Here is a 15,900-nt window from a genome sequence, read left to right on the forward strand (position 1 = left end):
TGCCTGTTAAACATATCTGTATCTGGATGTTATAACAGGAGGACTCGGCCGATCCAAGGCCGGCAGAGCAGATAATCAATTAACTTGTTGAGCATCTTCTGCGTTACCGTGGTTACCAACACCTACAAGTTTTTTAAAGTAGTCCAACACCTCGATGTGCGCTGATGCTGCGTCTTTCCCTGGGTTTTTTTCCCTCCCTCCAGCAGTAAAGGAGCACATGCTGAAACAAACAGTTTGATATGAGAAAAGAGGCAAAGCAGTGCAGCTTAATTCCTCCTCTTAGAAAGAGTTCAATGTGCATCTATTTTAGGTTTTAGAGTTTTTCTGGTCCTTAAAAGGTTAACTTCCACCTCTGAGTTTCCCTCCAGGGGAGAGCAGCTCTGAGGAAATCTCAGATCAAATCACAGAACTTTACTTTCTCTTTCTCTGTGAATGTTGATGCCAAAACCAGTTTTCACATTCCTTTCTCCGACGCACGTTCACGAGAAAGCGAAATCCGTTGGTCCTGCAGTCAGACCTGTTTTTTACGTTACAGAAAGAGCCGCAGCATAGAGGCTCCTCGTACTCGGTGTCACCGCTGAGGACAGGTGACCCGGGTGTGGCCTGGCATGTGGCAGATGCCACAGCTGCGAGGCTTCTTTGCGGTGGGGGGTCTGTTGGCAGCGCCCTCTCCCATCGCCTTCCTCCCCTTCTTTCCTCCGTCTCCACCGGCGTTGAAGCCTCCACCAGAAGTTCCTTAGATAAGGAAACCAAAACCATGAATTCATTTATCACAACACAACTTTTCACTGCCGTTAGATCAAATCAGGGTTAATTGCAGTTTGTAGCTGAAAAGTGACTTAACATGAAAACATTTAAGGTGGTTTTATTAGGACTGGTTTAAGTTTCAGTTTTACTCACAGGGGGATTTTAGGTTCAACCGTTTGATCGTTTAAAACGATAGATGTGATTTAGATAAAGATCTATGTCAGATTAAAAACTGCTGCAGGTTAACTGCTGATAGAAACATGTGTGTGAGCCTTGCCTGGTGGAGGTGCGTTCTCATCGGCCCACTGAAAGAAGCCACATTGCTGGTCTCTGGGCTTCCCACAGGTGTGGAACATGCGGCCCTTGTTTGGGCCGTCCTTCTGCACTGTGCGGGTCACCGCCATGTCGTTACAGTTGCACATGGTCTGCCCCACATGTCCTGCTACGCCCGAATCGCTCCCTCTGTTGCCTCCTGAGAGGTTCCCGAACCCTAATGAGGGCCTTGAAGGCTGAGCGGCCCTCTGAGCGGCCAGCGGGGGCCCTCTGCTCTGCTGACTTGGCTGATCCGCCCACAGGAAAAAGTTGCAGGTGCCTGAGTTGCATTTGTAGAACTGACGCCCCTGGTTGGGACCGTCTTTACGCACAGTCAGGAGGAGAGCGTCCTGACCGCAGTTGCAGACGATGGCATCGCTGCTGCCGGCCGGTGGAGCTCTGGGCTCTGGGTTCCACGCAGGAACAGGAGGAAGGGAAGGGCGGGGGTTTGAGTTTGGGGCTTTGGGTGGCTGTGGTCTTGGGGGCCTTGGAGGATTATTTCCTCCTCCACCATTCCTTCCAGAAGCATCCCCTGGTCCCCGGCCTCCTCCTCCTCCTCCTCCTCCTCCTCTGAGATATTTGAGGTCCAGAACCTCTCTGAGCGTCTCGTCGCAGCCACCAATGCAGCCCACAAATTCCAGAGGCATCATGGGAGGCAGGGTGCCTCTGCGGAACTTAAACTTCAGCCTGAAAGAGATGCAAATTTAGGGAATTTAGAGCAGCCAGGCTAGCCTTTTGCCTTCTCCCTCCTATCAAGGAGAATAGCTGTCCTTAGCAGTGAAGCATACTTAGGCTGTGTCTGAATATCCACCCTAATCACTACATATAGGGCACTATATAGCGGCTACACCTATTTACATGAGTGTCCGAACGTCCAGTGGATGAAAAAGTAGTGGACTCAAAATTTCCCACAATGCACCTTAAAAGTAGTGATCATCCATAGTCACTGGATGATCCAAGAATCCCAGAATTGATTGTGAGAGCTTTCCTCGCAAAGCATTATGGCAGCGGCCTGACCATAAACTAACAAAGATGGCGCAGCCACCGCCCAGTGGAGGAGGAGGCATGTGACCGGGCAAGAAGCAGTGATCATCTGTCTGAATGGTCAGTTACCCGAGTTCAATATTAAGGCCACTATATAGTCCCCACTCTATATAGTGATTGAGGGACTCAGGGGTTAGGGTGGAAGTTTGGACACAGCCTTAGTCATTTATATCAAGAGATAACACCGTTTAGCTTATAGATGCTAATCTCTACTGACCTTTTATGTATCCCTCATTGTTGAAAAACTTAAACACAAACCAATTAATCAAAGAGTATCTGAAGAGTATATATCCTTCTGCAAAATTTCCTGATTAAATTTAGCGCTGGACTTTGACTGGGCCGTTCTAGTAAATGGATAATTAGCTTGGATCAAAAGGAATCCATGTTAGCTGTGGCTTAGGTTGAACCTCCGCCTCAGTTTAAAGTCACCTCAGCCTCAGGCAGGGTTTTCTCCCAGGGTTACTTTCTACAAGCCATCTTCCCAAAAACTTGGACTCTGTTTGTTTGCTGGAGAAAAAAATTCAGACAGCAGGATGCTGCTGGCGCCATGTTTAGCTTTAGGTTTAGTGTGTACTGTGTTTCTTTCAGTCATGGCACTAAGTTAAGATCAATATGTTAATTGTTGTTGTCATTAGACCACAGATATTGTGGTCTAATGTTTTTACTCGACAGACAGAGATTCTTCTTTTAGAAACTGCCGAGATCTTCACAGAACGTCTGGATTTACAGAAGAAGGTTCCTGTAGCTGTAGGTTTTTGGTTGAACTGGACTTTTTTGAGGCAAATTAGAGCAGACTGGTGTCAAACACAAATGCAGTCCACACTTTTCAGATTAATTTCTGGAAATAAAATATTTAAATGTATTTCTCTAAGGTACAGACACGGTTTAGTCCGGACACACGCTGCTGAAGATGAGGAATCATATTGCTTTCACAACTAAATACTGGAGCTCAACTTTGAGATCTGTACAGCCCGGTTGCTACGGTAACGTGAGCTGGTGTGGAGCTCTTTGGCGCCCTATATTTGGACCGAGCTGAGGCCAGTGCTCAGGGGGTTAACGCCTACTGGTGTAAACAAGAGTTTAAACGGATTTCTTGCACCAGCGAAGCAGCCAACGTTTATTGTCGTCGTTGCTGCTGAGAGGGAAATGAAGGTGCTCCATGCAAAAGTCCCTCCTAAGAGACTTCTCTGCAGCACATTAGCATAGTTCCTGTAGCCCAGGATCACGCCAAGAGGAAAACGATGATTCAAGCTGTATTTAGTCCGAAACATTAAGTCAGAAACGATCTAGCCTAGTTGGAGGCGGAATCACTAAAAATGTCCTTGATAGGAAACTTTTCAAAGTATTTGGATTAATATACAGAAAAAAAAGTAAAACTGATAAAGTGCAGTAAGATGGATTCGCCTAATGAATTTAAGGCCTGTAGATTCCAGAAATCTCCTAAACAGCTCTGTTAGACAACACGAAGTAGGCTTTCTGATATTACACTAAGAATCTGTCTACGACTCGTCCTGGAAGTCATAAAATAACTTACAAGAATATCTAAAGCCTCAGTTGAGCATCCATAGGCTACTTCAAAGATGATAAAAAAAACTGCAGAAGTAAACAACAAAAAGCCTAATCTAACTTTTGATTAAAAAACAAAACAAAACTAAAGATCTTGATCAGAGGTTTATTGATGGACTGACCCAGATTTTCCCATTTCTGAAAATCAGCCACTGGCAATGCCCTAAACTTTTTCTAAACAAAGTTTGTATTGTTTTGCAGGTATTGTTCAATGTTCTCCAGTAAAATAAAACTGAAAGATGAAAATGTGTTGTGACCTTTAACACTTGACAGCTTGAAAAAAAAAAAGGAGCCTCTGCCAAAATCAAAGCTGGCAGATCCGGCTTTCTAACCTGTTAAATGAACGTATATGGTGCTTCAAATTTGCAGCCTCTCGTTACTACAATAAGGCTACTATTTACTATAACGGCCCCTCCCCCATTGATTGACACCACATTTGACCAATCACGTTATGAAATGGGTTTGTGAGTGCCAACAACAGCCAGGGTGTCCCATAGCTGCCCTTAATGTGCCTCAATCTCCCTCCAGTGTTACTGACCCTCAACTTTGACACTATGGATAACCAATATTATATCTGACAAGTAGCCATATGGCATCTTGGGGTTTGTTCAGACATGAAACTACAATCTTTCTGTGTAATTAGTATGTCTCTGTTTAGTTAAGTTTTCTCACTGACGGACTGTCAGCAGGTTTCAAAACAGGATATGTTTCTTCAACAGAGTGACAAAAATGACTCATAAGAGTGGGTTTTAATTAATAAGGGGACTTTGTGGCATTAAATCCTCACAAAAGCTGATTATATTACGCATAACTTATTATTTTTAGTTCATCTTTGTATTATATATAATTTAGATGTAAATATAAATGAAATGATGCATTTGATTTGCACCGTTACACAGAAAATATCACTGTATGTCTACTTATTATGAGTGTGTGTGAATGCATTTCGATATCTGTGTTTTTATATACCGGTATGTTAATTTGCAAAAGTGAAGGGTGGTGCGGGGTGAGGTATCAATAGGGCTTTCATTAGTTGGTGGTTCTACTAAGTCTGCTTCACCTGATGAAAGAATAGGATGAGGAGGACAAAGGCTTAGAACTTCGTTTACTGATCAGGCTCAACAGAGACGTCTTGAAGGGATCAAATGATGCGACAGGCCGTCGGGCCAAGAGATACAGCGCAGGAGGCGGTGCAGTTTTTCACATTGTTTTTAACTTTTATTTTTTTCTCACTATGTAGTATCGTTCTAAAGTTACGAAACTTTGAAATCGATTTTTATACCCAGGAAAATATTTGATACATGAGGATAAAAAAGCGTTATAATCTGAGGCATAAAAAATTATAAATATTAACATTAAAAAAAAGTGTTTTCTCAAATAGAATCACAGATGCTCGTTAAACAAGTGTAAAAAATAATTAAAGCCCATTTAAAACACAGTTTGACAATATTTTGAGGTTGTTTGAGGTATTAATTTTAAAATAATCTAGATATATAAAATTAACAATAGCAAAAATACGCAAACATTTGCCTTCACCATTAATACCTTAACAAATTATTATTTTCTCCAGTGTTGATGAATCTAAAAACCCTACAAAGTAAAGTAGTGATTTTACTTCTTAATTAATGTTTATAGAAAAATAATAATCCAACTGTCCCACTGTCATTAATTTGTATATAGCAGGGGATTTCTCTGGGGTTCATATGTCAGAATCAGAATCAGAAATACTTTAATAATCCCAGAGGGAAATTACTTCTGTCATTAGGGCCAGCACTGATGACTGCATGTTGAATCTCTGAGGAGATGCAGCAATTCGACGTTTACTTCAGGGGTTGGTTTAGAGACTCCAATTGAAGCAGACACACAAAAAAATGTCAACAAAAGTCATTTTTGGTGCTATTTTGATCAAACTTGGAATATAATTACACGAGACTTCACTCAACCTTTTTATTTTATTTTTCCTGTCCATACATTAAAGCGTTAATGAGTAGATACATAAAAGAAAACATGAAAGCTCTAAGCTTTGGAACTTATGGTGTTAAAACACTTAAAAGCAGCATTGTCCTTACAGTTGAAGCAAATTTGACCGCGGAAATGAACAACTCAGCTTGTCATCTTCATGAAGAGACCAAGTTTGGTCACGTGATCCAAAGAAATAAAAAAGAACAGGAGCTGATTTTATTTGGGTGTGCTCTTTTAAAGGTTTTTGGTGAGAAGGAGCAGAAAACTACAACTGGTGAAACCAAAGAAGGTGGTCCTGAAGGTCCTGAAGACTGGAAAAAATACTCCCATAAGAAATCTAAAGGTTTGAGTCTAATTACATCCAGCTTAAAACTAAGCCAACAAAGTAGGGCGTTAGGCGGGACTCTAAATATCCTGACTGAAAATATCCGACCATCTGTTTATGACCTTCAGCTCAAACTTGGGTTACAGAACAGAACAGTGATCCAAGGCTCTGCAAGTCAATTTAATAAGTATAAAAAAAAAAATAAAAAAAAAGAAATTAAATTTTAGAGCTGTAAATATACAGTTACATTTTTATATTACTGTTTTTATGTATTTTTTTTTACTGTTTTTAAGGCTGCACTTTAAAAAAATTAAATTGACAAAATAAATCTGTCTAAGTCCACTTCTGAACTGCTTTAGAAAAAGGTTTCAGAATGGCCTAGTCAAAGCCTAGACTTTAATCCAACTAGATTCCTGTGACTTGCTGTTTAACAGGCTCCTTCCAACAGGATGTGCAATCATTGGTGGTAAAGCTCATGATGGCACATGTTGCCCACATGCATGGTTAGTTTATTCAACACAAAATTAAACAGAAAAACTGATTTTAAGTCAGTTTAGATTTAAGATTTTCCGATGACATTTAAATGTAGTAAAATTAGTAAAGGGGGTATTTATAAGGAACCTATCTAGTGGACATGTGATTACTTTTGAATAATTCGCCCACTTATATCATCATGACCTCTACTGACCAGACGTCCAGTCAGATCACTACTCCCACTAGTATCTACTGACAGTCATCAAGTTATTATCCAAAAGCTTGTTCAGAGTGAAGGTTAGGACCTTTACTGCAGGCAAACTGTGGAGCAGAATTACAAAGGCTCATCCAGGCTGATATCGATGTCTGGATTTCTTTAAATCTTTGTCCTTTCATGGAGGACAGGGGTTTTAGTTTTGAATCATTAATGTTTCACTTAATCAGGGAAAATGCTGATTCTGATCTCTAATAGATGACTTTGACTATGTCTACCGTAATCTGCTCGCATATTTAGTTTATTTTATGTATTCGAAAATGAAAAAGAACCTGGACTTCCCTGGCTGTAGGGGATTTAGTCCAACATGGAGCCAGGTTGCTCAGGGACATCCCCATGTTACACAAATAAACCATCTCGCTTTACCCTCTGCTGTAGAACGACGGAAAAACAGCACCCAGAAAACCCCCTTCATGTTTTGGACATTGAAAACAATCGAGAGACAGATCTAATCATTAAAAACAACTTTCTAAAAATAAAGACATAAAGTTCAGCAGTGTGTCAATACTCACATGTGGATGGGGCTTGGCTGACATGTGGGACAAACGCTGTCATCCCTGCTGACCTCTAGCACCATGTCTGGGAACCACACTGCTGTCTTGCAGCTTGGGTAGCCAACACAGCTCAGGAACTTACTGCAGGTAGAGAAACAGAGGAGCTAGGACTGATAAGAAGCTCACCTATCAATGGATCATGATCCATCTATTCAGATATTTACTCCAGGTCATTTAAAATCCAAACACACTTTTCTAATTTCCTTAAATTTATACTGAAAAGCAACAAAAAACCTGTTTATTTTTCATCACGGTTTGATAAGAACAAAGGTTTTGTTGGTGTTTATATTCATGAGCTGCAATGTTTTCGATGCTTTGCTGCAGATAGTAAAACATCCAGTTAGCTAAACCTGATAACCATTTTTATTTTTGTTAATTGCAGTGATAAAATAGATAAATAAACAAACAGTTAAAAGCTGCATCGACAGTTCAGGCTTGTTCAATTTTCCCTAAAAATTTCTTTTTTTATTTGAAGTGTTTAGGAGTCAGGTGGTGAAAGGTTCAGGTATCTTTTATTTGCTTAGGAAAAAACAAAACAGATCAATTTATTGAACGATTGTTAATCAAGTTCATTAAACAAAAATGTGCTGGATTATCCATTTCGTGGATTTCAGCAACAAACTCTGATAGGTTTTATATCGTAGAGATCACAGAAAACAGGTTTGTGGCCATAGGGACAGGATAGTGACTGAAAAGTATGACATGTATTTAGAATCACCCCTGCACTCTGAATATAAGTATAACCAGTTGCTATATGCCTGTTAAAAAGAACTAACTGAGTGAAACTGAGCTTTTTTGACCTAAATGTAAAATTCTTCTTTTAAAAATCACTCTTCCACAGCACTCTGAGCACAAACCACCGTAAAACATGGTGGTGGCAGCATCATGCTTTGGAGATGCTCTGTTTCAGCATCCAAGAACCCAAAACTGGAGGCGGGATTGAAAGGTTGACAACCTCAGAGGTTAAATGTTAAGCTTTCTGGATGGGAAGCGAAACGTCTTCAAACTTAGAAAACAAAGTCCAGTGATTTGTTTTTTTACTTTTTTTTTGTAAAAGGTTGAAGTAATGCATAATATTTATGTGCTGTAAAGGCTAACTTCTTTCCTTTAGATTAGAATCAGGCAAGTTTAAGAAAAATTGGTTAAAACTAGGTGCAATTTATATCACCAGAGATCAGATTTTGTCATATGACAAAATCAGAGTTGAGAACATCCCAGTGCTACATATTTAACGCGTTTTTTCATCGTTAATGTGTTATTTATTTAATTAGGTGTATTTTCTTTTTCTCTTTTGAGGCCATGTGAGTTAGAGAGCAATTGTATTTAAGGGATGTAGTGAACTTAGTTTGTCTGATTTTGTTGAGACTACTTGATGGATGCACAAAAATGAAGGAAAACATTAAATAAAGAGTGAAAAAATAAACACTTAAAATTAGAGAAGAGGTTCAACTTCTAGGAGGTAAAAGGCACTAAAAATACAGCCAGAGGTACAGCGGAATGGTTTGGACCAAAGAAAATTCCTGTTTTAAAGTGGCCTAGTCAAAGTCCAGACCCCCAACTTATCAAGAATCCCTGGCAAGACTAAAATATTATGTTTATAGATTGTACTTCTACAATTTGACTGAGCTCCAGCTATTTGGCAGATTTTGGTTTGTAGCTCTGGAAAGCTGATAGAGACCAACTCCCAGACCTCCAGCTGCAGTTAAAGGTGCTTCTACATTTGGCAGTAGGAATGATTCAGACAGGCTGAATGAAGATTTTCTATTATTAGTTTGTAAATATTCTCATAAGTCATAATAATCAGTTTGCATCATCTTTGTTTTATTAATGTCATCTAATCTTGTGTTGATCCATCACGTCACATCCCATTAAAATACACTTAAGTAGCAAAGCAGGAAAATGTGGAAAGATATATTTATGTATGCTTTTAAAAAAAGTTAGAACCTAAGCAGACGTAAAACTCTGTAAGTAAATAAATCTGCTGCCTATGGAGGAAGATTGATAAATAGGAAGATAAGTTAAGGTTGAGTGTCAAACGGGTTAGCTGGTCCTGTTATTTCTCCGCTCTCACCTGTTGCCCTCCCTCTTCTTCTTCAGCACCATGTCCCGACCACAGTTAGGACACTTCCTCACCGGCAGCGGGATCTCCATGTCCTGCTGCTCCACTTCAGGGATCTCATGAGCTGCACCCAGGTACGGCGACAGGGCTTCATCTAACCTGAGGCGACAACAGGAATGACTCATCGGTAGAAGGATGCTGATCTACTCCACTGCTTCATATTTTCAGATCAGTAATGAGATCATAATAGACTTTGTGGAACTAACTTCTTTGCTTTCCTCACAGACTCTATGAAGACCGTTTTGTATTTCTGGATGTGATGCTGCAGCACGCTCTGCTTGTCCTTCCTGCCCTCAGACACCAGCTTGAGGTCGGCCTCCAGTTCGGCGCGGAGGTTGGGTTTTGACATCTCGTAGCCCATGGAGTTATAGCCTGAACTCAGAAAGCCCACATGATGTAACAGTTTTCACAGCAGACTGACATCTTACACTGGAAATGTGTGAGCAGCTACCTTCCACTAGCCCCATGCCGAGCTCTCCAGGGAGAAACCTCTGGTCTGCAGTTAAACCCACATACATGCGACTCTTAATGGTCTCGATATGATCCGCGTGGGTGGCGTCGGTACCTGTAATGCACCATATTGTATATAAAATATATATAAACTATCAAAGAAGATGACTGCTATGTTGATTCAGTAAATGTAGCTGCTTTTAAGTCCAGGATTTCAATTCCTTGTATGTTTTTTTCCAACCTTAGTAAGGTCCCATGTTAGAATCCTTAAAGGGGAATTTCGTTTTTTTTTTTTTTTTATTTGGCCCTTGATTTTATGTTATTACATCATGTTCTACTCACCCATAAGAGTTTTGTGTCATTTTGAGGTGTTCTGAAGATATTCCGTCACGTAACGTCTTCCTATGGGCAACGACATGAAGGCACAAACTAAACTGTTCATAATGTGTTCTTCATAGTACGCCAGCATTCATAACATGTAGGCAAATCACTGTCTCCCAGACATCCGCGGTTTATTATTATTATTTTTTTTTAAACATTATTTAACCAATGTACATTACAACAGGTGGCTACGCTACCCTTCTATTCATTCGGCTAGCTAATCTGAATCGTTCAATTACATTTGGAGAGCGAGATCATCTGTGGTAGTAGCACTAGACATCCTCCAGGCATGTGAGTAAAACTAGCAGCAGTTCAGCGGACAGGAAGAATGAATGGTAGCCGGCGCACGCGGATGATGTCATATACGTGCCGCTTTGCTTTTAAAAAATAGAAATATAAAAAATATAACCGCAGATGTCTGGGGGACAGTGATTCGCCTACATGTTATCAAAGCTGGCGTTCCATAAATGATAAAATATGAATCGTTTAGTTTGTGCCTTCAAGTCGTTGCCCATAGGAAGATGTTACTCTGATATAACCTATACCGGAATATCTTCAGAACGGCTCCAAATGACACAAAACTCATATGGATGAGTAGAACATGATGTAATAAGGTAAAATCAAGAGCCCAATGTAAAAAAAACGTCGTTCCCCTTTCATGTTTAGCGGTGTCTCTTTACTAGACAGAGCCACAGACTGAGCTGTAGCTGCAAATAACTCTGGGTACTTTTCTTTTTCCCATTTAGTAGGAAATACCCTGGGATTTTACCATAATATATACTTTTTAGAAAACATAGCTTGCCAACATCAGTGTGTGCATTAATGGATGAGTGACTGACTGTAGTGTAAAGCGCTTTGGTAAAGTTTTCTGACTTGAAAAAGCACTATATGAGTACAGGCCATTTAAGATGGAATAATGAGCTATTTCTGTTCTATTTCACATTGTTTCTATGAAGGAAGCCTGAAAATGTCCTTGGTCCTAATAAAGTGATCAAATTCAATGTCTGCTGTATTAGATGGCTTGTTTTCTCCGGGTATTTGCCGGTCACACTTATCGATGCTTAGTTGGCAAAGTTTGCACACATCTACTTGTTTTGATTCTCAGTATGTCATCTTGTTTGTACACTCTTGAACCCAACAATACACAACCAGCAGTTCATTTATGAGGAAAACTTTATCTGAAAGCAGCGACCGGGCTCTTTATATTATCACAATGCTGCCGTTGTGCTGCAGTGGACCAGACATGACATCACGTGTGGCAGCTTTCAACTCTATCTTCAGTTTCTACACTACATGTATTTAAAAAAAAAAGTATACACATTACTAAATGTAAATTTCCAGTTTTTAATAATTTAGAAACATCCAATCTCGAGGTATTGATACAACACTTGACCAGGTTTTTTATGGCAGATATTTCTACAGTGGTGAGGCTTTAAGTAAAACCCAAAGACTCTAAGGATTTGGAGAAAAATAAAAAAATGTATTTTTGTCTGTACTTTGTGAGACCAAGAAACTACTTTTAATCAAATAAAGCTCGGTTTAGTAGTGTTTCTTTCTTTAATAAACCCACTGAATGCGTTATTTGCTCCATAACTTTATAAGCATGCTTGCTGTTCTTTTCTATAGAAAGTATGCCTGCCATGTGTTCATGTTTAACTGTGTCTCCTATAAAAAGGTAGTCTGAATGTTTTTCCTTCTAACAGAAAGTGGTCCAAGTACTTTCAGGATCTGTTTAGCAGTTTTTCTTTCCACAACAAAGTCACTGATGGAATTATTGCATCTACGAACTATGTGTAATTGATCTTGTATGTTTAACCGTGTCTCTTTTCTTGTTAATGTAATTATTGCAGCTGTAAAGCAAAAGTTATCTCTTTGTTTTGTAAATAAAATACTACCAAACCCTGCTTTTGTGTTCAGACTTTCCCTGACAAACATTACTAGAGCTACTGTGTCCTCTTTGTTTCTATGGAAAGTACAACTGTCTCAGTACTTCTGCGTATTTCCTGGACCGAGCCATTGTTGGAGCTATTCCTGTTATTCTTTGTTCTTCTGTCCCTCAGAGATTAACCATTTGTGGAATTTATAGGGTTCTGTGCTCTCACTTGTCTATATTTTCTTAACTCGTAATATTTAGAAAACCCTTTGTCTCACAGTTTATTCTGGTTGCTTCATACTGGCTTTTTAGGGGCTTAAATGTATGTTTTTAATTTTATAATTTTTTTAAACTACAATGAAATTGTGACAGAGGAAACAATAAGTCCCAAATTAAAAAAACACATCAAGATTTAAGCAAAGTATTTATAACTGCAAACCACACAAATTTTTGCCTTTGAGCTTTAAAGTTTACCAATGCCGTGCTTTTCCATCAGAGATATGAGGTCGGCTTCTGTGAGCAGCTGAGGCGGACTCGTCTGTCCGTCCACCATCTCAATAGCAGAGGGCTGGAACTGGGAGCCCTGCTCATACACTGGTATCAACTAAAAACACACATTTTCCAGATTCAGCCAAATGCAAGAGGAAGTTACTAATAATGAATCATCAGGATTTTCAACACTAAAAACCTGAATAGTTATAACATCATCAAAGGTAATACGTACCTTTGTACTCCACCGCTCGTACGGATAAACATCCAGGTAATTCCTTGCAATAATCATCAGTCCAGATGCGGAGAACTTTTCTTGAGCAATTTCTATGTCCACCACTGTTTCCTGTCCCAAAGCATCCTGGGATACGCAAGCCAGGAAGTGCCTGACTATGAACTCATAGACGCGTCCTTCGTTACCCTGAAAAAAGGACACAATCAAGATTTCTACACATATTAGAATAGAAAGAAATCTCCCTGTTTTTCCCTTTCTGGACATCGGAGTGCTAAACATTTACCTAGATGAGAACATTTGATTTAACAAAGATCTATGCTATCTGAACCTTCATTAATTCCATATTCCATTTATAGAAAAAGTTATTCATTTAGTACTTTTAATTAATTTAGTCTGCTTTGAAAATCTGATTATTATTTGTTTTTTATTTATCCTCTGGTTTAGATGAAAAATAAAAGGTATAGCTTAGATTAGCAGTGTCGATAAATTCGTAACGAGAACCATCAATGGCTTAGATTGTGTGAATAACTTTTCAGCAATCCCTTATATTGAACATAACAGCTTGTTATACTTTTTATTTGTAAATGAAGAGCAAATAAGCATGAAAGAATACTAGTGTTTTTAATTACTTAAAAACAACCTACACTATTACTTAAAGGCACACCGCAGACTTTGTAACCTAAAGAGTTGATGCATATGAGTTATTTTAAATGATTCCTCAGGCCAATATACAGCGTTTGACACCATCAATGCTACAAGCTGGGTTCCCCTCTAGAAATACCACCTATGTATGCTGGGAGAAGACGCACTGTCATTGGCCAGGTCATGTGACCTGGAAGAACATATGGCTTTACGGTCACAGGCTCCTATATAGTCATGAAGCAAAGGCTTTTGCTCTACTGTTTTTCTGCCTGCTGGACTACTGGTCATGGCTGAGGCAAGCAAAAACTTTAAACCTCCTGAGGAGGCTTTGCTCCTATTATACAGTCATATATCTGTTATTATTTTCGATGGATAGTAGAAGCAAAATCAGGCAGAGAAAGCTAGCAGGCTACTAACAACAGCTAACTGAGACGCCCAAGCTCAGTCGCTGGTCCTCCGCATAGCGTGGACCGGCCTGTCCTGGCAGTGCTCTCTAAAGAACAGCAGTGTTTCTTATGCCCTCTGAGCTGAACCTAGAAGCCTAAAGTGGTCCCCAAATAAAAGACATGGCAAGCTGAGTGTTTTTGGCCTTTTGCGACAGTGCTGCGGCGCTTGTGGCTGCAAGGATAGCTAGACGTGAAAGCTACACTTCTTGTGCCCCTAGTGGCCAAAAGTTACACAATGTGCCTTTAAGAAGCACTGACTGGATTACTACTATCACTTTTTTAGTTCAAACAACAAAAGAAAGAAGGAAAACAAAGCATTTGTGATGAAACCCACCTGCAGCGTGTTGGTGTACTTGGTGGGGTGTATTGGGGGGTGGGCCTGGTCAGAGTTCTTCCCCTGCCGTGGGTTAGGGCCCCCAGGCTGCTCCAGCACCCGTTGGGCGAAGGTCCCCCACTCTGGACTCTGTGCCTGCTGCTCCACCAGGGGGGTGAGGGGAAGATTGGCAGGAAATATGTTTGTTTCTGTGCGAGGGTAGCTGATGAACCTAAGCAGGAAAACAAATGCAGTGTCAAGTCTTATTTACACAGAGACATGATGCTCTGCAAAACACCAGATGGTCTCTGCACGTCCATCAAGCAGGTGAGGAAAACACAGATATCTGACTCTGTGTGGACTGAGTCAGAGAGACGTAAATTCAAATCAAAGAGTTAGAGGCTAAGACAACAGTCTCCTCTCTAAGAGGCAGCACAGAAACGTCTCACCCACCCTTGGGTATAAAGCTTTTCAGCAATCTTCATAGTTTCTTTGGCATTTATTCTCAGCTTCCTAGACGCCAGTTTCTCCAGTTCCTGCCGGTCAAATAAAAAGAGAACATTTTGCAATAAAAGGTAAACTTTTTTTTTTTCACCCACTGCATTAAATGCATTTTGCACCATGAGCAAATGAGTGTTTATACAGCAGCTTCTATCACACATTTCTCACCACAGTGTCCAAAGGCAGCGGTCTCCATTTGCTCTTGGGTTTGCTTGTTACTGAGGTGACTGTTGCTATGGGATTCTGGAAATAAATGATAATACATTCTGCTTTCACATCTTACTTTTAAAACCATTTCTATTCACACAAATCAACCAACATTGACTGAACCGACCACGGCGTGTTGTCAGCAGCAAGAGCCGGACCCCTTGGATCAGACCCCCACCCCCCCACGCAAACACACAGGAGGAGGACTACAGGCATCAGTTTAATGACTGCTGATAAAAGGAGCTTTTGGACATTAAATAAAATCAGTCATTTGTAGAAACCTAAATATTTTACAACTTATTTTTAAGGTTAAAAATTGCTTAATGACTAAACAGCTTCATCAGTGAGGCAACTCATTCCAATCAGATTTGGATGGATACTGGTACAGAGCAGTGTTTGATATCTGAATATAAATATATATATAATATGATTATTATAATATATAAAATAATTATAATATATAATATTTCTATTAGCACTAACATATCAATAATGGTACAGGTGGATAAACACTAGAGAAAAGATGTTATTCAGGACATCCAAAAGTTAATATAAAAGACAGTACAGGTCACAGACCAGGGGCAAGCTTGATGCAGCATTGGCATGGTTCATGTCTTAGACATTGATAAGTCTGGGTAAAGGGGTCTGCAACCTTTAAAATCCAAAAAGTCCGGCTAAGCAAAAGTCAACGAGAGCCGCAGTTATTAAATAACATTTCAATAAAACCCAGCTTATCGCCGTTAAATATCTGATATAGGAAATCAGATGAATAACCAACTATTTATCTGTATTTTTAGCATTAAAACTAGGAAAGGAAGACTATAGTGTTTCATAAAGATGAAGCAGGGTTTTATTTGATGCATTAAACCAAAAAAAAGAAAAAGAAAAACTACACAGAATTTACAAGTTAATGATGAACAAAACAGATCTAAAAACATATTTTTGGTTCTTTTAATCTCATTTTGTCATGTAGGGCTGAAAAAATT

At 39.7% G+C, this 15,900-nt stretch overlaps 1 protein-coding gene across 1 annotated transcript in view; it reads right to left on the reverse strand.

The window, feature by feature from the left end:
• Positions 1-192: 192 nt before the first annotated feature.
• Positions 193-15,900, reverse strand: part of top3a (topoisomerase (DNA) III alpha) — a 24,145-nt gene continuing 8,437 nt past the window's right edge. The window contains exons 9-19 of the mRNA XM_015387933.1: positions 14,876-14,950; positions 14,660-14,742; positions 14,228-14,438; positions 12,806-12,991; positions 12,556-12,685; positions 9,829-9,942; positions 9,584-9,749; positions 9,330-9,476; positions 7,217-7,339; positions 1,025-1,746; positions 193-735 (exon numbers count right to left, since the gene is read on the reverse strand). Coding sequence (XP_015243419.1) covers positions 572-735; positions 1,025-1,746; positions 7,217-7,339; positions 9,330-9,476; positions 9,584-9,749; positions 9,829-9,942; positions 12,556-12,685; positions 12,806-12,991; positions 14,228-14,438; positions 14,660-14,742; positions 14,876-14,950 — 2,121 coding nt within the window. The 3' untranslated portion in view covers positions 193-571. The remainder of the gene's footprint in view (positions 736-1,024; positions 1,747-7,216; positions 7,340-9,329; positions 9,477-9,583; positions 9,750-9,828; positions 9,943-12,555; positions 12,686-12,805; positions 12,992-14,227; positions 14,439-14,659; positions 14,743-14,875; positions 14,951-15,900) is intronic.

The sequence above is a fragment of the Cyprinodon variegatus genome, unplaced genomic scaffold (assembly GCF_000732505.1).
Source record: "Cyprinodon variegatus isolate N-32 unplaced genomic scaffold, C_variegatus-1.0 Scaffold407, whole genome shotgun sequence".
Taxonomy (NCBI): domain Eukaryota; kingdom Metazoa; phylum Chordata; class Actinopteri; order Cyprinodontiformes; family Cyprinodontidae; genus Cyprinodon; species Cyprinodon variegatus.